Source organism: Carcharodon carcharias, chromosome 19 (genome assembly GCF_017639515.1).
Source record: "Carcharodon carcharias isolate sCarCar2 chromosome 19, sCarCar2.pri, whole genome shotgun sequence".
In the NCBI taxonomy this organism is placed as follows: domain Eukaryota; kingdom Metazoa; phylum Chordata; class Chondrichthyes; order Lamniformes; family Lamnidae; genus Carcharodon; species Carcharodon carcharias.
Genome location: NC_054485.1, coordinates 59,087,766 through 59,108,190, shown reverse-complemented (window position 1 = coordinate 59,108,190; position 20,425 = coordinate 59,087,766). Strand labels below are relative to the sequence as shown.

At 66.8% G+C, this 20,425-nt stretch overlaps 2 protein-coding genes across 2 annotated transcripts; both read left to right on the top strand.

Moving 5' to 3' along the window:
• Nucleotides 1-231: 231 nt before the first annotated feature.
• Nucleotides 232-6,582, top strand: LOC121291206 (cell surface glycoprotein 1-like; the record flags this gene model as incomplete). The annotated part of the gene is given in 7 exon segments (XM_041212291.1): nucleotides 232-383; nucleotides 580-778; nucleotides 1,076-1,265; nucleotides 4,264-4,325; nucleotides 4,328-4,747; nucleotides 5,318-5,544; nucleotides 5,697-6,582. Coding segments are annotated over 7 exon segments (2,136 nt in total), but the record flags the coding sequence as incomplete, so codon positions are not given.
• Nucleotides 6,583-6,602: 20 nt separating this feature from the next.
• LOC121291205 (mucin-2-like) lies at nucleotides 6,603-20,425 on the top strand (the record flags this gene model as incomplete). The annotated part of the gene is given in 20 exon segments (XM_041212290.1): nucleotides 6,603-6,666; nucleotides 8,358-8,570; nucleotides 8,573-8,964; nucleotides 10,901-11,071; nucleotides 11,137-11,209; nucleotides 11,275-11,562; nucleotides 11,647-11,860; nucleotides 11,896-12,085; nucleotides 12,163-12,310; nucleotides 12,348-12,478; nucleotides 14,189-14,312; nucleotides 14,354-14,685; nucleotides 15,337-15,984; nucleotides 17,445-17,623; nucleotides 18,039-18,113; nucleotides 18,262-18,668; nucleotides 18,792-19,005; nucleotides 19,182-19,239; nucleotides 19,364-19,831; nucleotides 20,354-20,425. Coding segments are annotated over 20 exon segments (4,461 nt in total), but the record flags the coding sequence as incomplete, so codon positions are not given.

Below are 20,425 nucleotides of genomic sequence, written 5' to 3'. Positions count from 1 at the left end.
CCCAGCTACAGCCCCAGCCCCATACATAGACCCAGCACCAGTCGCAGTCACAGTCACAACCCCAACCACAGCCCCAGCTCCAGCCCCAGACAGAGCCCCTGCCCCAGTCACAGCCCCAATCACAGCCCCAGCTCTAGCCCCTGTCTCAGACTCAGTCAAGACACCAGCCCCAGACACAGCCCCAGTCACAGCCCCAGCACCAGTCACAGCCCCAGTCAAAGCCGAAGCCCCAGCCCCAGTCACAGCCCCAGCAAGAGCCACAGCTCCAGCTCCAGTCCCAGCCCCAGCCACAGTCCCAGCCCCAGCCTCAACCCCAGTCCCATTCACAGTCATAGTCAGAGCACTAGCCCCAGCCCCAACCCCAGCCGCAGCCCCAGCCCCAGGCTCATCCCCAGTCAAAGTCATAGCTCCAGTCCCATTCACAGCCCTAGTCACAGCTCCAGCCCCAGTCCTAGACCTAGTCAGCCGCACTTCCAGCCCCAATCACATTCCCAGGTCCAGACACAGCTCCAGCACCAGTCACAGCCCCAGCCCCAGTCACAGCCCCAGCTGCAGTCACAGCCCCAGTCACACACGAAGCCCCAGCCCCAGTCACAGCCAAAGCCCCAGCCCCAGTCACAGCCAAAGCCCCAGCCCCAGTCACAGCCAAAGCCCCAGCCCCAGCAACAGCCCCAGCACCAGCCCCAGCCCCAGTTACGGCCACAGTCACATTTCCAGTTACGGCCACAAACACAGTCCTAGCCCCAGCCACAGCCCCAGCCGCAGCCCAAGCCCCAGTGTCAGCCCCATTCAAAGTCACAGCTCCAGCCCCAGTCACAGCCCCAGACCCAGATCCAGTCAGCCATTGTCAAAGCCCCAGACCCAGTTATAGCTCCAGCCCCAGCCCCAGTCACGGCCCCAGTCCCCAACCCAGCCCTAGCCGCAGTCACAGCCGCAGCCCCAGCCTCAGCCCAAGTCAGAGCCCCAACCATAGCCCCAGCCCCAACGTCAACCGCAATCCCAGTCACAGCCCCAGTCCCAGTCACAGCCCCAGTCCCAGTCCCAGCCACAGCCCAAGCCCCAGTCTCAGACCCAGTCAAGCCCCAGCCCCAGTCACAGCCCCAGCAAAAGCCACAGCCACAGCTCGAGCCCCAGACCCAGTCATAGCCCCAGCCCCAGTCACAGCCCCAGCCCCAGTCACAATCTCATCCCCAGTCAAAGTCACAGCTCCAGTCCCAGTCACAGCCCGTGTCACAGTTCCAGCCCCAGCCCCAGCCCCAGACCCAGTCAGCCCAAGTCAAAGCCCCACCCAGTCACAGCCCCAGTCACACCCGAAGCCCCAGCCCCAGCCCTAGCACCAGTCACAGCCCCAGCAACAGCCACAGCTCCAGCCCCAGGCCCAGTCACAGCCGAGTCCCAGCCCCAATATGGCCCCATTCCAGCTCCAGCCCCAGTCACAGCCGAAGCCCCAGTCACAGACAAAGCCCCAGTCACAGACAAAGCCCCAGCCCCAGCCCCAGTTACAGCCCCAGCAACAGCCTCCGCTCCAACCCCAGTCCCAGCACCAGCCACGACCGCAGCCCCAGCTCCAGCCCAAGTCAGAGCCCCAGCCACATTCCCACACCCAGCGCTAACTCCAGTCACAGTCACAGCCCCAATCACAGCCAAAGCCCCAGCCCCAGTCACAGGCCCAGCCCCAACCCCAGTCTCAGCACCAGCAGCAACCACAGCCCCAGCTCCAGTCACAGCCCCAGCCCCAGACCCAGTCTCAGAGCCAGTCACGGCACCAGCCCCAGACACAGCCTCAGTTATAGCCCCAGCACCAGTCACGGCCTCAGTCACGGCCCCAACCCCAACCCCAGTCTCAGCACCAGCCGCAAACACAGCCCCAGCTCCAGCCCCAGTCATAGCCACAGCCACAGTCACACACCCAGCCCCAGCCACAGTTCCAGACCCAGCACCAGCTCCAGCCCCAGACCCAGACCCAGCCCCACTTCCAGCCACAGTCACATTCCCAGCCCCAGTAACAGCTGCTGCTCCAGTCACAGTCACAGTCCCTTTCTCAGCCAAAGCCCCAGCCCCAGCCCCAGTCACAGCCCCAGCAACAGCCACAGCCACAGCTCCAGTACCAGCCCGTCACAGCCCCAGCCCCAACCTCAGCCTCAGCACTGGCTGCAACCACAACCCCAGCTCCCGCCCCAGTCACAGCCCCAGCCATAGACCCAGACCCAGCCCCACTTCCAGCCACAGTCACATTCCCGGCCCCAGACACAGCTCCAGCACCGGTCACAGCCCCAGCCCCAGCCCCAGCCCCCGTCACAGTCACAGCCCCAACCACAGCCCAAGCCCGTCACAGCCCCAGTCACAGCCCCAGTCACAGACGAAGCCCCAGCCCCAGTCACAGTCTCATCCCCAGTCAAAGTCACAGCTCCAGTCCCTGTCACAGCCCTAGTCACAGCTCCAGCCCCAGTTACAGCCCCAGTCAGCCCAAGTCAAAGCCCCAGACACAGTCACAGCCCCAGTCCCAGCCCCAGCACCAGTCACAGCCCCAGTCACACCCGAAGCCCCAGCCCCAGCACCAGTCACAGCTCCAACAACAGCCACAGCTCCAGCCCCAGCCCCAGTCACAGCCGCAGGCCCAGCCCCAGTCACAGCCGAAGCCCCAGTCACAGCCAAAGCCACAGCCCCAGCCCCAGTTATAGCCCCAGCAACAGCCACAGGTCAAGACCCAGCCCCAGTCACAGCCCCAGCCCCAGCCCCAGTCACAGCCTCAGCTCCAACCCCAGTCCCAGCACCAGCCACGACCGCAGTCCCAGCTCCAGCCACGACCGCAGTCCCAGCTCCAGCCACGACCGCAGTCCCAGCTCCAGCCCAAGTCAGAGCCCCAGCCCCATTCCCACACCCAGCCCAAACCCCAGTCACAGCCCCAGCCCCAGTCTCAGAGCCCGTCACAGCACAAGTCCCAGACACAGCCTCAGTCACAGCCCCAGCCCCAGTCACAGCCGTAGCCCCAGCCGCAGTCACAGCCCCAGCCCCAGCCACAGTCCCACACCCAGCTCCAGCCACAGTCCCACACCCAGCTCCAGCCACAGTCCCAGACCCAGCCCCAGCTCCAGCCCCAGACCCAGACCCAGCCCCAGACCCAGACCCAGACCCAGCCCCACTCCCAGCCCCAGACCAGCCCCAGACCCAGCCCCAGTCACATTCCCAGCTCCAGACACAGCTCCAGCACCAGTCACAGCTCCAGCTCCAGTCACAGTCACAGCCCCAGTCACAGCCCCAGCCGCAGTCACAGCTCCAGTCACAGACGAAGCCCCAGCCCCAGTCACAGCCAAAGCCCCTGCCCCAGTCACAGCACCAGCCCCAGCCCCAGTCACAATCACAGACCCAGCCCCAGACCCATCACCAGCCCCAGCCCCAGTTACGGCCACAGTCACAGTTCCAGTCACAGCCACAATCACAGTCTTAGCCCCAGCCACAGCCCCAGCCGCAGCCCAAGACCCAGTGTCAGCCCCATTCAAAGTCACAGCTCCAGTCCCAGTCACAGCCCGAGTCACAGCTCCAGCCCCAGTCACAGCCCCAGCCCCAGATCCAGTCAGCCCCAGTCAAAGCCCCAGACCTAGTCATAGACCCAGCCCCAGCCCCAGTCATAGCCCCAGCCCCAGTCACGGCCCCAGTCCCCAACCCAGCCCTAGCCGCAGTCACAGCCCCAGCCCCAGCAGCAGCCCTAGTCAGAGCCCCAGTCATAGCCCCAGCCCCAGCGTCAACCCCAATCCCAGTCACAGCCCCAGTCCCAGTCCCAGCCCCAGCCCAAGCCCCAGTCTCAGACCCAGTCAAGCACCAGCCCCATACACAGCCCGAGCCCCAATCATACCCCCAGTCACAGCCGAAGCCCCAGCCCCAGCCCCAGTCACAGCCCCAGCAAAAGCCACAGCCACAGCTCGAGCCCCAGACCCTGCCATAGCCCCAGCCCCAGTCTCAGCCCCAGCCCGAGTCACAGCCCTAGTCACAGCTCCAGCCCCAGTTACAGCCCCAGCCCCAGCCCCAGACCCAGTCAGCCCAAGTCAAAGCCCCAGACCCAGTCACAGCCCCAGTCCCAGCCCCAGCACCAGTCGCAGCCCCAGTCACACCCGAAACCCCAGCCCCAGCACCAGTCACAGCCGCAGCCCCAGCCCCAGTATGGCCCCATTCCAGTTCCAGCCCCAGTCACTGCGGAATCCCCAGTCACAGCCAAAGTCCCAGCACCAGCCCCAGCTCCAGTTACAGCCCCAACAACAGCCACAGGTCAAGCCCCAGCCCCAGTCACAGCCTCAGATCCAACCCCAGTCCCAGCACCAGCCACAACCGCAGTCCCAGCTCCAGCCCAAGTCAGAGCCCCACCAAAATTCCCACACCCAACCCAAACCCCAGTCACAGCCCCAGCCCCAGCTCCAGCCCCAGCCCCAGTCTCAGAGCCTGTCACGGCACCAGCCCCAGACACAGCCTCAGTCACAGCCCCAGCCCCAGTCTCAGCCGAAGCCCCAGCCCCAGTCACAGCCCCAGTCACAGCCCCAGCCCCAACCCCGGTCTCAGCACCAGCCGCAACCACAGCCCCAGCTCCAGCCCCAGTCACAGCCACAGCCACAGTCACACACCCAGCCCCATCCACAGACCCAGTCTCAGACCCAGTCACAGCCCCAGTCCCAGCCCCAGCACCAGTCGCAGCCCCAGTCACATCCGAAGCCCCAGCCCCAGCACCAGTCACAGCCGCAGCCCCAGCCCCAGTATGGCCCCATTCCAGCTCCAGCCCCAGTCACTGCGGAATCCCCAGTCACAGCCAAAGCCCCAGCCCCAGCCCCAGTCACAGCCCCAGCAACAGCACCAGTCACAGCTCCAGCAACAGCCACAGCTCCAGCCCCAGCCTCAGTCACAGCCGCAGCCCCAGGCCCTGTATGGCCCCATTCCAGCTCCAGCCCCAGTCACTGCGGAATCCCCAGTCACAGCCAAAGCCCCAGCCCCAGCCCCAGTCACAGCCCCAGCAACAGCACCAGTCACAGCTCCAGCAACAGCCACAGCTCCAGCCCCAGCCTCAGTCACAGCCGCAGCCCCAGGCCCTGTATGGCCCCATTCCAGCTCCAGCCCCAGTCACAGCCGAAGCCCCAGTCACAGCCAAAGCCCCAGCCCCAGACCCAGACCCAGTTACAGCCCCAGCAACAGCCACAGGTCAAGCCCCAGCCCCAGTCACAGCCCCAGCCCCAGTCTCAGAGCCAGTCACGGCACCAGCCCCAGTCACAGCCTCAGCTCCAACCCCAGTCCCAGCACCAGCCACAACCGCAGTCCCAGCTCCAGCCCAAGTCAGAGCCCCAGCCCCATTCCCACACCCAGCCCAAACCCCAGTCGCAGCCCAAGCCCCAGCCCCAGCCCCAGCCCCAGCCCCAGCCCCAGTCACAGCCCCAACCCCAGTCACAGTCACAGCCCCAGTCACAGCCCCAGCCCCAGTCACAGCCCCAACCCCAGCCACAACCGCAGTCCCAGCTCCAGCCCATTCCCACACCCAGCCCAAACCCCAGTCGCAGCCCAAGCCCCAGCCCCAGCCCCAGCCCCAGTCACAGCCCCAGACGTAGTCACAGCTCCAGTCACAGACGAAGCCCCAGCCCCAGTCACAGCCAAAGCCCCTGCCCCAGTCACAGCCCCAGCAACAGTCACAGCACCAGCCCCAGCCCCAGTCACAATCACAGACCCAGCCCCAGACCCATCACCAGCCCCAGCCACAGTTACGGCCACAGTCACAGTTCCAGTCACAGCCACAATCACAGTCCTAGCCCCAGCCACAGCCCCAGCCGCAGCCCAAGCCCCAGTGTCAGCCCCATTCAAAGTCACAGCTCCAGTCCCAGTCACAGCCCGAGTCACAGCTCCAGCACTAGTCACAGCCCCAGCCCCAGTCACAGCCCCAGCAACAGCCACAGCCACAGCTCCAGCACCAGCCCCAGTCACAGCCCCAGCCCCAGTCACAGCCCCAGCAACAGCCACAGCCACAGCTCCAGCACCAGCCCCAGTCACAGCCCCAGCCCCAACCCCGGTCTCAGCACCAGCCGCAACCACAGCCCCAGCTCCAGCCCCAGTCACAGCCACAGCCACAGTCACACACCCAGCCCCATCCACAGACCCAGACCCAGCCCCACTTCCAGCCACAGTCACACACCCAGCCCCATCCACAGACCCAGACCCAGCCCCACTTCCAGCCACAGTCACATTCCCAGCCACAGACACAGCTCCAGCACCAGTCACAGCCCCAGCCCCAGCCCCAGTCACAGTCATAGCCACAGCCACAGCTCCAGCCCCAGCCCCAGTCACAGCCCCAGTCACAATCACAGCCTCAGCCCCAGTTACAGCCCCAGTCTCAGCTCCAGTCACAGTCCCAGTCCCATCCCCAGCCCCAGCCCCAGCCCCAGCCCCAGTTGCGGCCACATTCACAGTTCCAGTCATAGCCACAGTCACAGTCCTAGCCCCAGCCGCAGCACAAGCCCCAGTCTCAGCCCCATTCAAAGTCACAGCTCCAGCCCCAGTCACAGCCCCAGCCCCAGATCCAGTCAGCCCCAGTCAAAGCCCCAGACCCAGTCATAGCCCCAGACCCATCCCCAGTCATGGCCCCAAGCCCAGACACAGACCTTCAGCCCCAGTCACAGCCACAGCCCCAGGCCCTGTATGGCCCCATTCCAGCTCCAGCCCCAGTCACAGCCAAAGGCCCAGCCCCAGCCCCAGTTACAGCCCCAGCAACAGCCACAGGTCAAGCCCCAGCCCCAGACACAGCCCCAGCCCCTGTCTCAGAGCCAGTCACTGCACCAGCCCCAGTCACAGCCTCAGCTCCAACCGCAGTCCCAGCTCCAGCCACGACCGCAGTCCCAGCTCCAGCCCAAGTCAGAGCCCCAGCCCCATTCCCACACCCAGCCCAAACCCCAGTCACAGCCCCAGCCCCAGCCCCAGTCTCAGAGCCCGTCACAGCACAAGCCCCAGACACAGCCTCAGTCACAGCCCCAGCCCCAGTCACAGCCGTAGCCCCAGCCCCAGTCACAGCCCCAGCCCCAGCCACAGTCCCACACCCAGCTCCAGCCACAGTCCCACACCCAGCCCCAGCTCCAGCCCCAGACCCAGACCCAGCCCCACTCCCAGCCCCAGACCAGCCCCAGACCCAGCCCCAGTCACATTCCCAGCTCCAGACACAGCTCCAGCACCAGTCACAGCTCCAGCTCCAGTCATAGTCACAGCCCCAGTCACAGCCCCAGCCCCAGTCACAGCCCCAACCCCAGTCACAGCCCCAGACCCAGCCCCAGTCACAATCACAGACCCAGCCCCAGACCCATCACCAGCCCCAGCCCCAGCCACAGTTACGGACACAGTCACAGTTCCAGTCACAGCCACAATCACAGTCTTAGCCCCAGCCACAGCCCCAGCCGCAGCCCAAGCCCCAGTGTCAGCCCCATTCAAAGTCAGAGCTCCAGTCCCAGTCACAGCCCGAGTCACAGCTCCAGTCCCAGTCACATCCCCAGCCCCAGTCACAGCCCCAGCAACAGCCACAGCCACAGCTCCAGCACCAGCCCCAGTCACAGCCCCAGCCCCAACCCCGGTCTCAGCACCAGCCGCAACCACAGCCCCAGCTCCAGCCCCAGTCACAGCCACAGCCACAGTCACACACCCAGCCCCATCCACAGACCCAGACCCAGCCCCAGACCCAGCCCCACTTCCAGCCACATTCACACACCCAGTCCCATCCACAGACCCAGACCCAGCCCCAGACCCAGCCCCACTTCCAGCCACAGTCACATTCCCAGCCACAGTCACAGCCCCAGCCCCAGTCACAGTAACAGCCACAGCCCCAGTCACAGCCCCAGTCACAGACGAAGCCCCAACCCCAGTCACAGCTAAAGCCCCAGCCCCAGTCACAGCTAAAGCCCCAGCCCCAGTCACAGCCCCAGCACCAGCCCCAGCTCCAGCCCCAGCCCCAGTCACAGCCCCAGTCACAATCACAGCCTCAGCCCCAGTTACAGCCCCAGTCTCAGCTCCAGTCACAGTCCCAGCCCCATCCCCAGCCCCAGCCCCAGTTGCGGCCACAGTCACATTTCCAGTCATAGCCACAGTCACAGTCCTAGCCCCAGCCACAGCCCCAGCCGCAGCACAAGCCCCAGTCTCAGCCCCATTCAAAGTCACAGCTCCAGTCCCAGTCACAGCCTAAGCCCCAGCCCCAGCCTCAGTCACAGCCCCAGCAAAAGCCACAGCCACAGCTCGAGCCCCAGACCCAGTCACAGCCCCAGCCCCAGTCACAGCCCCAGCCCCAGTCACAGTCCAGTCCCCAGTCAAAGTCACAGCTCCAGTCCCAGTCACAGCCCTAGTCACGGCTCCAGCCCCAGATACAGCCCCAGCCCCAGCCCCAGACCCAGTCAGCCCCAGTCAAAGCCCCAGCCCCAGCCCCAGTCACGGCCCCAGTCCCCAACCCAGCCCCAGCCCTAGTCAGAGTCCCAGTCATAGCCCCAGCCCAAGCGTCAACCCCAATCCCAGTCACAGCCCCAGCCCCAGCCCAAGCCCCAGTCTCACACCCAGTTAAGCACCAGCCCCAGACACAGCCCCAGCCCCAATCATATCCCCAGTCACAGCCGAAGCCCCAGCCCCAGCCTCAGTCACAGCCCCAGCAAAAGCCACAGCCACAGCTCGAGCCCCAGACCCAGTCACAGCCCCAGCCCCAGTCACAGCCCCAGCCCCAGTCACAGTCCCGTCCCCAGTCAAAGTCACAGCTCCAGTCCCAGCCCCAGTCACAGCCGCAACCCCAGTCACAGCCCCAGCCCCTCTCACAGCCCCAGCCCCAGTCACAGACCCAGCCCCAGTCAGAGCCCCAGTCATAGCCCCAGCCCCATACTCAATCCCATACTCAGCCCCGGACACAGCCCCATCCCCAGCCGCAGTTACAGCTGCAGCCCCAGCCCCTCTCACAGCCCCAGCCCCAGCACCAGACCCAGCCCCATTCCCAGCCCCAGTCACATCCGCAGCTCCAGCCCCTGTCAGAGCTGCAGTCCCAGCCCCAAACCTTCTCACAGCCCCAGCACCAGACCCAGACCCAGACCCAGCCCCAGCCACAGTCACGGTCACAGCCCCAACCACAGCCCCAGCTCCAGCCCCAGACACAGAACCAGCCCCAGTCAGAGCCCCAGTCATAGCCCCAGCCCCATACTCAACCCCATACTCAGCCCCAGACACAGCCTCAGCCCCAGCCCCAGTCACTGCCACAACCCCAGTCCAGCCCCGGCCCCAGTCACAGCCCCAGCCCCTCTCACAGCCCCAGCCGCAACCACAGCCCCAGCACCAGCCCCAGTCACAGCCCCAGCCACAGTCCCAGACACAGCCCCAGATCCAGCACCAGACCCAGTCCCACTCCCAGCCCCACTCCCAGCCCCAGACCCAGTCACATTCCCAGCCCCAAATACAGCTCCAGCCACAGTCCCAGACACAGCCCCAGATCCAGCACCAGACCCAGTCCCACTCCCAGCCCCAGCCCCAGCACCAGTCACAGACCCAGCCCCAGCTCCACCCCAGTCCCAATACCAGCCGCAACCACAGCCCCAGCACCAGCCCCAGACCCAGTCACTTTCCCAGCCCCAGACACAGCTCCAGCACCAGTCACAGCCCCAGTCACATCCGTAGCTCCAGCCCCAGTCAGAGCTGCAGCCCCAGCGCCAGACCTTCTCACAGTCCCAGCCCCAGCCCCAGACCCAGACCCAGACCCAGACCCAGACCCAGACCCAGACCCAGACCCAGACCCAGACCCAGCCACAGTCACAGTCACAGTCACAGTCACAGCCCCAGTCACAGCCCCAGTCACAGCCCCAGCCACAGTCCCAGACACAGCCCCAGCTCCAGCACCAGAACCAGCCCCACTCCCAGCCCCAGACCCAGCCCCAGACCCGGTCACATTCCCAGCCCCAGTCACATCCGCAGCTCCAGCCCCAGTCAGAGCTGCAGCCCCAGCCCCAGACCCAGACCCAGCCACAGTCACAGTCACAGCCCTGCCCCAGCCCCAGACCCAGTCCCCATCTCAGCCACAGTCCCCATCCCAGCCCCAGCCCCAGCCGCAGTCAGTCCCAGCCCCATTCCCAGCCCCAGTCCCAGTCGCAGTCACAGTCACGGCCCCAACCACAGCCCCAGCTCCAGCCCCAGACAGCCCCAGCCCCAGTCACAGCCCCAGTCCCAGCACCAGCCCCAGACACAGCTCCAGCCTCAGACACAGCTCCAGCCCCAGACACAGCTCCAGCCCCAGACACAGCCCCAGTCACAGCCCCAGTCACAGCCCCAGTCACAGCCCCAGTCACAGCCTCAGTCCCAATCAGAGCCCCTGTCCCAGGCCCAGCTCCAGCCCCAGCCCCAGCCCCAGTCCCAGTCGCAGCCCCAGCCCCAGTCTCAGACCCAGTCAAGCACCAGCCCCAGACACAGCCCCAGCCCCAGTCATAGCTCCAGTCACAGCCCCAGCACCAATCACAGCCCCAGTCACAGCCGAATCCCCACCGCAGCCCCAGTCCAGCCCCGGCCCCAGTCACAGCCCCAGCCCCAGTCTCAGCCCCAGCCTCAGCCCCAACCCCAGCCCCAGTCACAGCCCCAGCCCCAGCACCAGCCGCAACCACAGCCCCAGCACCAGCCCCACTCCCAGCCCCAGACCCAGTCACATTCCCAGCCCCAAACACAGTTCCAGCACCAGTCACAGCCCCAGTCACATCCGCAGCTCCAGCCCCAGTCAGAGCTGCAGCCCCAGCGCCAGACCTTCTCACAGTACCAGCCCCAGCCCCAGATGCAGACCCAGACCCAGACCCAGACCCAGCCACAGTCACAGTCACAGTCCCAGCCCCAACCACAGCCCCAGCTCCAACCCCAGACACAGCCCCAGTCACTGCCGCAACCCCAGTCCAGCCCCGGCCCCAGTCACAGCCCCAGCCCCAGCCCCAGCCCCAGTCAGAGCCCCAGTCATAGCCCCAGCCCCACCCCAGTCCCAGCACCAGCCGCAACCACAGCCCCAGCACCAGCCCCAGTCACAGCCCCAGCTCCAGCACCAGAACCAGCCCCAGACCCAGCCCCAATCACAGCTCCAGCACCAATCACAGCCCCAACCACAGCCGAAGCCGCAGCCCCAGCCCCAGTCACAGCCCTAGCAACAGCCACATCCACAGCTCAAGCCCCAGCCTCGGTCACAGCCCCAGGCCCAGTCACAGCCCCAGCTCCACCACCTGTCACAGCCCCAGCTCCAGCATCAGTCGCAGCCCCAGCCCCAGCCCTAGTCAGAGCCGCAGTCATAGCCCCAGCCCCAGTCCAGCCCTGGCCCCAGTCACAGTCACAGCCCCAGACACAGCCCCAGTCACAGCCCCAGTCACAGCCCCAGCCCCAGTCACAGACCCAGCCCCAGCCCCAGTCACAGACCCAGCCCCAGTCACAGCCCCAGCCACAGTCCCAGACACAGCCCCAGTCACAGCCCCAGCCCCAGTCACAGCCCCAGTCATAGCCCCAGCTCCAGCACCAGTCACAGCCCCAGCCCCAGCCCCAGCCCCAGCACCAGCCCCAGCCCCAGCCCCAGTCACAGCCGCAACCCCAGTCCAGCCCTGGCCCCAGTCACAGCCACAGCCCCAGCCCCAGCCCCAGTCAGAGCCCCAGTCAGAGCCCCAACCCCCATACTCAATCCCAGTCACAGCCCCAGACACTTTCCCACACCCAGCCCCAGTCCCAGACCCAGCCCCAGCTTCAGACCCAGACCCAGCCCCAGTCACAGCCCCAGCCCCAGTCACAGTCACAGCCCCAGCCCCAGTCACAGCACCAGCCCCAGTCACAGCCCCAGTCACAGTCGAAGCCCCAGCCCCAGCCCCAGGCCCAGTCCAGCCCTGGCCACAGTCACAGATACAGCCACAGTCACAGTCACCGTCACAGCCCCAGCCACAGCCCCAGTCACAGTCCCAGCCCCAGTCACAGTCCCAGCACCAGCCACATCCATAGACCCAGACCCAGTCACAGCCCCAGCCACAGTCCCAGACACAGACACAGTCACAGTCACAGTCCCACACCCAGCCACAGTCCCACACCCAGCCACAGTTCCACACACAGCGCCAGCTCCAGACACAGCTCCAGACCCAGACCCAGACCCAGCCCCAGTCACAGCCCCAGTCACAGTCACAGCCCCAGCCCAGCCCTGGCCCCAGTCACAGTCACAGTCACAGTCACAGCCCCAGACACAGCTCCAGCCCCAGTCACAGCCCCAGCCCCAGCCCCAGTCGCAACCCCAGCTCCAGCCCCAATCACAGCCCCAGCCCCAGCCCCAGTCATAGCTCCAGTCACAGCCCCAGCACCAATCACAGCCCCAGTTACAGCCGAATCCCCACCGCAGCCCCAGTCCAGCCCCAGCCCCAGTCACAGTCCCAGCACCAGCCGCATCCATTGCCCCAGCCCCAGTCACAGCCCCAGCCACAGTCCCAGACACAGCCCCAGCTTCAGACCCAGAGCCAGCCCCAGTCACAGCCCCAGCCCTAGTCACAGCCCCAGCCCCAGCACCAATCACAGCCCCAGGCCCAGTCCAGCCCTGGCCACAGTCACAGATACAGCCACAGTCACAGTCACCGTCACAGACCCAGACACAGCTCCAGCACCAGCCCTAATCACTGCCCCAGCCCCAGTCCAGCCCTGGCCCCAGTCAGTCAGAGCCACAGTCACAGTCACAGTCACAGCCCCAGACCCAGCCCCAGTCACAGCTCCAGCACCAATCACAGCCCCACCCAGAGCCGAAGCCGCAGCCCCAGCCCCAGTCACAGCCCCAACTCCAGCACCAGTCACAGCCCCAGCCCCAGCTCCAGCCCCAGCCCCAGTCACAGCCGCAACCCCAGTCCAGCCCCAGTCACAGCCCCAGCCCCAGCCTCAGCCCCAGCCCCAGTCACAGCCCCAACTCCAGCACCAGTCACAGCCCCAGCCCCAGCTCCAGCCCCGGCCCCAGTCACAGCCCCAGCCTCAGCCCCAGCCCCAGTCACAGCCCCAGCCCCGGCCCCACCCCAGTCCCAGCACCAGCCGCAACCACAGCCCCAGCACCAGTCACAGACCCAGCCCCGGCCCCAGTCACAGCCCCAGCCCCAGTCACAGACCCAGCCCCGGCCCCACCCCAGTCCCAGCACCAGCCGCAACCACAGCCCCAGCACCAGCCCCAGTCACAGCCCCAGTCACAGTCCCACACACAGTCCCAGACACAGCCCCAGTTCCAGCACCAGAACCAGCCCCACTCCCAGCCCCAGACCCAGCCCCAGACCCAGCCCCAGCCCCAGCCCCAGACCCAGCCCCAGACCCAGTCACATTCCCAGCCCCAGTCACATCCGCAGCTCCAGCCCCAGTCAGAGCTGCAGCCCCAGCCCCAGACCCAGCCACAGTCACAGTCACAGCCCCAACCACAGCCCCAGACCCAGACCCAGACCCAGCCCCAGCCACTGTCACAGCCCCAACCACAGCCCCAGCTCCAGCCCCAGACACAGCCCCAGACACAGCCCCAGACACAGCCCCAGACACAGCCCCAGACACAGCCCCAGCCCCAATCACAGCCCCAGTCGCAGCCCCATCTCCAGCCCCAGCCCCAGTCTCAGACCCAGTCAAGCACCAGCCCCAGACACAGCCCCAGCCCCAGTCATAGCTCCAGTCACAGCCCCAGCACCAATCACAGCCCCAGTCACAGCCGAATCCCCACCGCAGCCCCAGTCCAGCCCCGGCCCCAGTCACAGTCCCAGCACCAGCCGCATCCATTGCCCCAGCCCCAGCCACAGTCCCACACCCAGCCCCAGTCCCAGACCCAGCCCCAGCTTCAGACCCAGACCCAGCTCCAGTCACAGCCCCAGCCCCAGTCACAGTCGAAGCCCCAGCCCCAGCCCCAGGCCCAGTCCAGCCCTGGCCACAGTCACAGATACAGCCACAGTCACAGTCACCATCACAGACCCAGACACAGCTCCAGCACCAGCCCCAGTCACAGCCCCAGCCCCAGTCCAGCCCTGGCCCCAGTCAGTCAGAGCCACAGTCACAGTCACAGCCCCAGACACAGCTCCAGCCCCAGTCACAGCCCCAGCCCCAGCCCCAGTCACAGCCCCAGCCCCAGTCCAACCCTGGCCCCAGTCACAGTCACAGCCCCAGACACAGCTCCAGCACCAGTCACAGCCCCAGCCCCAGTCACAGCCCCAGCTCCAGCCCCAGTCACAGCCCCAGCCCCAGCCCCAGTCACAGCCCCAGCCCCAGTCACAGCCCCAGCCCCAGCCCCAGTCACAGCCCCAGCCCCAGCACCAGTCACAGCCCCAGCCCCAGTCCAACCCTGGCCCCAGTCACAGTCACAGCCCCAGACACAGCTCCAGCACCAGTCACAGCCCCAGCCCCAGTCACAGCCCCAGCCCCAGCCCCAGTCACAGCCCCAGCCCCAGCCCCAGTCACAGCCCCAGCCCCAGTCACAGCCCCAGCCCCAGCCCCAGTCACAGCCCCAGCCCCAGCCCCAGTCACAGCCCCAGCCCCAGCAGCAGTCACAGCCCCAGCCCCAGCACCAGTCACAGCCCCAGCCCCAGTCACAGCCCCAGCCCCAGCCCCAGTCACAGCCCCAGCCCCAGCCCCAGTCACAGCCCCAGCCCCAGTCACAGCCCCAGCCCCAGCCCCAGTCACAGCCCCAGCCCCAGTCACAGTCCCAGCCACAGTCCCACACCCAGCCCCAGTCCCAGACCCAGCTCCAGCTCCAGACCCAGATCCAGCCCCAGCACCAATCACAGCCCCAGCAACAGCCCCAGTCACAGCCCCAGCCCCAGTCCAGCCCTGGCCCCAGTCACAGTCACTGTCACAGCCCCAGACACAGCTCCAGCACCAGTCACAGCCCCAGTCACAGCTCCAGCACCAGTCACAGCCCCAGACCCAGACACAGCTCCAGCCCCAGCCCCAGCCTCAGTTATAGCCGCAGTCCCGGCCTCAGCCCCATCCACAGCCCCAGCTCCAGCACCAGTCGCAGCCCCAGCATCAGCCCCAGCCCCAGCCCCAGCCACAGCCCCCATCTCAGCCCCAGTCCCCATCTCAGCCCCAGCCCCCATCCCAGCCCCAGCCCCCGCCGCAGTCAGCCCAGCTCCAGCCCCATTCCCAGCCCCAGTCCCAGTCTCAGCCCCAGCTCCAGCCCTAGTCAGAGCCTCAGTCATAGTTCCAGTCGCAGCACCCCCCCAGTCCAGCCCTGGCCCCAGTCACAGTCAGAGCCACAGTCACAGTCACAGTCACAGCCCCAGCCCCAGTTCCAGCACCAGTCACAGCCCCAGCCCCAGTCACAGCCCCAGTCACAGCCCCAGTCACAGCCCCAGTCACAGCCCCAGTCACAGCCCCAGCCCCAGCCCCAGTCACAGCCCCAGCCCCAGTCACAGCCCCAGCCCCAGTCACAGTCCCAGCCACAGTCACACACCCAGCCACAGTCACACACCCAGCTCCAGCTCCAGACCCAGAACCAGCCCCAGCACCAATCACAGCCCCAGCAACAGCCCCAGTCACAGCTCCAGCACCAGTCACAGCCCCAGCCCCAGACACAGCTCCAGCCCCAGTCACATCCCCAATCACAGCCACAGCCCCAGCCTCAGTCACAGCCCCAGCTTCAGCACCAGTCACAGCCTCAGCTGCAGCCCCAGTCACAGCAGCAGCCCCAGTCACAGCAGCAGCCCCAGTCACAGCAGCAGCCCCATCCCCAGCCCCGGTCACAACCCTAGCCCAGCCTCAGTTACAGCCCCAGCCCCAGACACAGTCAGCCCCAATCAAAGCCCCAGACCCAGTCACAATACCAGTCGCAGCCACAACCCCAGCCCCAGCCCCAGGCCCAGACGCAGACCCAGCCCCAGTCACAGTCACAGCCCCAGCGCCAACTCCAGCACCAGCCCCAGCATCAGGCCCAGCCCCAGGCCAGCTCCAGTCAAAGTCAAAGCTCCAGTCCCAGTCACAGCCTTAGTCACAGCTCCAGCCCCTTTCCCAGACCCAGTCAGCCCTAGTGAAAGCCCCAGATCTAGTCACAGCCCCAGTTATAGCCCCAGCCCCATCCCCAGTCATGGCCCCAGGTCCAGACCCAGCCCCAGTCACAGTCACAGTCACAGCCCCAGCCCCAACCCCAACCTCAGCCCCAACCCCAGCCTCAGCCCCAATCTCAGCCCCAGTCAAAGTCACAGCCCTAGCAACAGCCACATCCACAGCTCAAGCCCCAGCCTCGGTCACAGCCCCAGGCCCAGTCACAGCCCCAGCTCCACCACCTGTCACAGCCCCAGCTCCAGCATCAGTCGCAGCCCCAGCCCCAGCCCTAGTCAGAGCCGCAGTCATAGCCCCAGTCACAGCTCCAGGCCCAGTCACAGCCCCAGTCACAGCCCAAGCCCCAGTCACAGACCCAGCCCCAGCCCCAGTCACAGACCCAGCCCCAGTCACAGCCCCAGCCACAGTCCCAGCCACAGTCCCAGACACAGCCCCAGTCACAGCCCCAGCCCCAGTCACAGCCCCAGTCATAGCCCCAGCTCCAGCACCAGTCACAGCCCCAGCCCCAGCCCCAGCCCCAGCACCAGCCCCAGCCCCAGCCCCAGTCACAGCCGCAACCCCAGTCCAGCCCTGGCCCCAGTCACAGCCACAGCCCCAGCCCCAGCCCCAGTCAGAGCCCCAGTCATAGCCCCAACCCCCATACTCAATCCCAGTCACAGCCCCAGACACTTTCTCACACCCAGCCCCAGTCCCAGACCCAGCCCCAGCTTCAGACCCAGACCCAGCCCCAGTCACAGCCCCAGCCCCAGTCACAGTCACAGCCCCAGCCCCAGTCACAGCCCCAGTCACAGTCGAAGCCCCAGCTCCAGCCCCAGGCCCAGTCCAGCCCTGGCCACAGTCACAGATACAGCCACAGTCACAGTCACCGTCACAGACCCAGACACAGCTCCAGCTCCAGCACCAGTCACAGCCCCAGCCACAGCCCCAGTCACAGCCCCAGCCCCAGTCACAGTCCCAGCACCAGCCACATCCATAGACCCAGACCCAGTCACAGCCCCAGCCACAGTCCCAGACACAGACACAGTCACAGTCACAGTCCCACACCCAGCCACAGTCCCACACCCAGCCACAGTTCCACACCCAGCCACAGTTCCACACCCAGCCACAGTTCCACACACAGCGCCAGCTCCAGACACAGCTCCAGACCCAGACCCAGACCCAGCCCCAGTCACAGCCCCAGCACCAGTCACAGCCCCAGCAACAGCCCCAGTCACAGTCACAGCCCCAGCCCAGCCCTGGCCCCAGTCACAGTCACAGTCACAGTCACAGTCACAGCCCCAGACACAGCTCCAGCCCCAGTCACAGCCCCAGCCCCAGCCCCAATCACAGCCCTAGCCCCAGCCCCAGCCCCAGTCATAGCTCCAGTCACAGCCCCAGCACCAATCACAGCCCCAGTTACAGCCGAATCCCCACCGCAGCCCCAGTCCAGCCCCAGCCCCAGTCACAGTCCCAGCACCAGCCGCATCCATTGCCCCAGCCCCAGTCACAGCCCCAGCCACAGTCCCAGACACAGCCCCAGCTTCAGACCCAGAGCCAGCCCCAGTCACAGCCCCAGCCCTAGTCACAGCCCCAGCCCCAGCACCAATCACAGCCCCAGGCCCAGTCCAGCCCTGGCCACAGTCACAGATACAGCCACAGTCACAGTCACCGTCACAGACCCAGACACAGCTCCAGCACCAGCCCTAATCACTGCCCCAGCCCCAGTCCAGCCCTGGCCCCAGTCAGTCAGAGCCACAGTCACAGTCACAGTCAAAGCCCCAGACACAGCCCCAGACCCAGCCCCAGTCACAGCTCCAGCACCAATCACAGCCCCACCCACAGCCGAAGCCGCAGCCCCAGCCCCAGTCACAGCCCCAACTCCAGCACCAGTCACAGCCCCAGCCCCAGCTCCAGCCCCAGCCCCAGTCACAGCCGCAACCCCAGTCCAGCCCCAGTCACAGCCCCAGCCCCAGCCTCAGCCCCAGCCCCAGTCACAGCCCCAACTCCAGCACCAGTCACAGCCCCAGCCCCAGCTCCAGCCCTGGCCCCAGTCACAGCCCCAGCCTCAGCCCCAGCCCCAGTCACAGCCCCAGCCCCGGCCCCACCCCAGTCCCAGCACCAGCCGCAACCACAGCCCCAGCACCAGTCACAGACCCAGCCCCGGCCCCAGTCACAGCCCCGGCCCCAGTCACAGCCCCAGCCCCAGTCACAGACCCAGCCCCAGCCCCACCCCAGTCCCAGCACCAGCCGCAACCACAGCCCCAGCACCAGCCCCAGTCACAGCCCCAGTCACAGTCCCAGACACAGCCCCAGTTCCAGCACCAGAACCAGCCCCACTCCCAGCCCCAGACCCAGCCCCAGACCCAGCCCCAGCCCCAGCCCCAGACCCAGCCCCAGACCCAGTCACATTCCCAGCCCCAGTCACATCCGCAGCTCCAGCCCCAGTCAGAGCTGCAGCCCCAGCCCCAGACCCAGACCCAGCCACAGTCACAGTCACAGCCCCAACCACAGCCCCAGACCCAGACCCAGACCCAGCCCCAGCCACTGTCACAGCCCCAACCACAGCCCCAGCTCCAGCCCCAGACACAGCCCCAGACACAGCCCCAGACACAGCCCCAGACACAGCCCCAGACACAGCCCCAGCCCCAATCACAGCCCCAGTCGCAGCCCCATCTCCAGCCCCAGCCCCAGTCTCAGACCCAGTCAAGCACCAGCCCCAGACACAGCCCCAGCCCCAGTCATAGCTCCAGTCACAGCCCCAGCACCAATCACAGCCCCAGTCACAGCTGAATCCCCACCGCAGCCCCAGTCCAGCCCCGGCCCCAGTCACAGTGCCAGCACCAGCCGCATCCATTGCCCCAGCCCCAGTCACAGCCCCAGCCACAGTCCCACACCCAGCCCCAGTCCCAGACCCAGCCCCAGCTTCAGACCCAGACCCAGCCCCAGCCCCAGTCACAGCCCCAGCCCCAGTCACAGTCGAAGCCCCAGCCCCAGCCCCAGGCCCAGTCCAGCCCTGGCCACAGTCACAGATACAGCCACAGTCACAGTCACCATCACAGACCCAGACACAGCTCCAGCACCAGCCCCAGTCACAGCCCCAGCCCCAGTCCAGCCCTGGCCCCAGTCAGTCAGAGCCACAGTCACAGTCACAGCCCCAGACACAGCTCCAGCCCCAGTCACAGCCCCAGCCCCAGCCCCAGTCACAGCCCCAGTCACAGCCCTAGCCCCAGTCACATCCCCAGTCATTGCCCCAGTCACAGCCGCAGCCCCAGTCCAGCCCCGGTTCCAGCCCCTGCTCCAGTCCAACCCTGGCCCCAGTCACAGTGACAGCCCCAGACACAGCTCCAGCACCAGTCACAGCCCCAGCCCCAGTCACAGCCCCAGCTCCAGCCCCAGTCACAGCCCCAGCCCCAGCCCCAGTCACAGCCCCAGCCCCAGTCACAGCCCCAGCCCCAGTCACAGCCCCAGCTCCAGCCCCAGTCACAGCCCCAGCCCCAGCCCCAGTCACAGCCCCAGCCCCAGCCCCAGTCACAGCCCCAGCCCCAGTCACAGCCCCAGCCCCAGCCCCAGTCACAGCCCCAGCCCCAGCACCAGTCACAGCCCCAGCCCCAGCCCCAGTCACAGCCCCAGCCCCAGTCACAGCCCCAGCCCCAGCCCCAGTCACAGCCCCAGCCCCAGTCACAGTCCCAGCCACAGTCGCACACCCAGCCACAGTCCCACACCCAGCCCCAGTCCCAGACCCAGCTCCAGCTCCAGACCCAGATCCAGCCCCAGCACCAATCACAGCCCCAGCAACAGCCCCAGTCACAGCCCCAGCCCCAGTCCAGCCCTGGCCCCAGTCACTGTCACAGCCCCAGACACAGCTCCAGCACCAGTCACAGCCCCAGACCCAGACACAGCTCCAGCCCCAGTCACAGCCTCAGCTCCAGCCCCAGCCCCAGTCACAGCCCCAGCCCCAGCCCCAGCCCCAGCCTCAGTTATAGCCGCAGTCCCGGCCTCAGCCCCATCCACAGCCCCAGCTCCAGCACCAGTCGCAGCCCCAGCATCAGCCCCAGCCCCAGCCCCAGCCACAGCCCCCATCTCAGCCGCAGCCCCCATCTCAGCCCCTGTCCCCATCTCAGCCCCAGTCCCCATCTCAGCCCCAGTCCCCATCTCAGCCCCAGTCCCCATCCCAGCCCCAGCCCCCGCCGCAGTCAGCCCAGCCCCAGCCCCATTCCCAGCCCCAGTCTCAGCCCCAGCTCCAGCATCAGTCGCAGCCCCAGCCCCAGCCCCAGCCCTAGTCAGAGCCTCAGTCATAGTTCCAGTCGCAGCACCCCCCCAGTCCAGCCCTGGCCCCAGTCACAGTCAGAGCCACAGTCACAGTCACAGTCACAGCCCCAGCCCCAGTTCCAGCACCAGTCACAGCCCCAGCCCCAGTCAC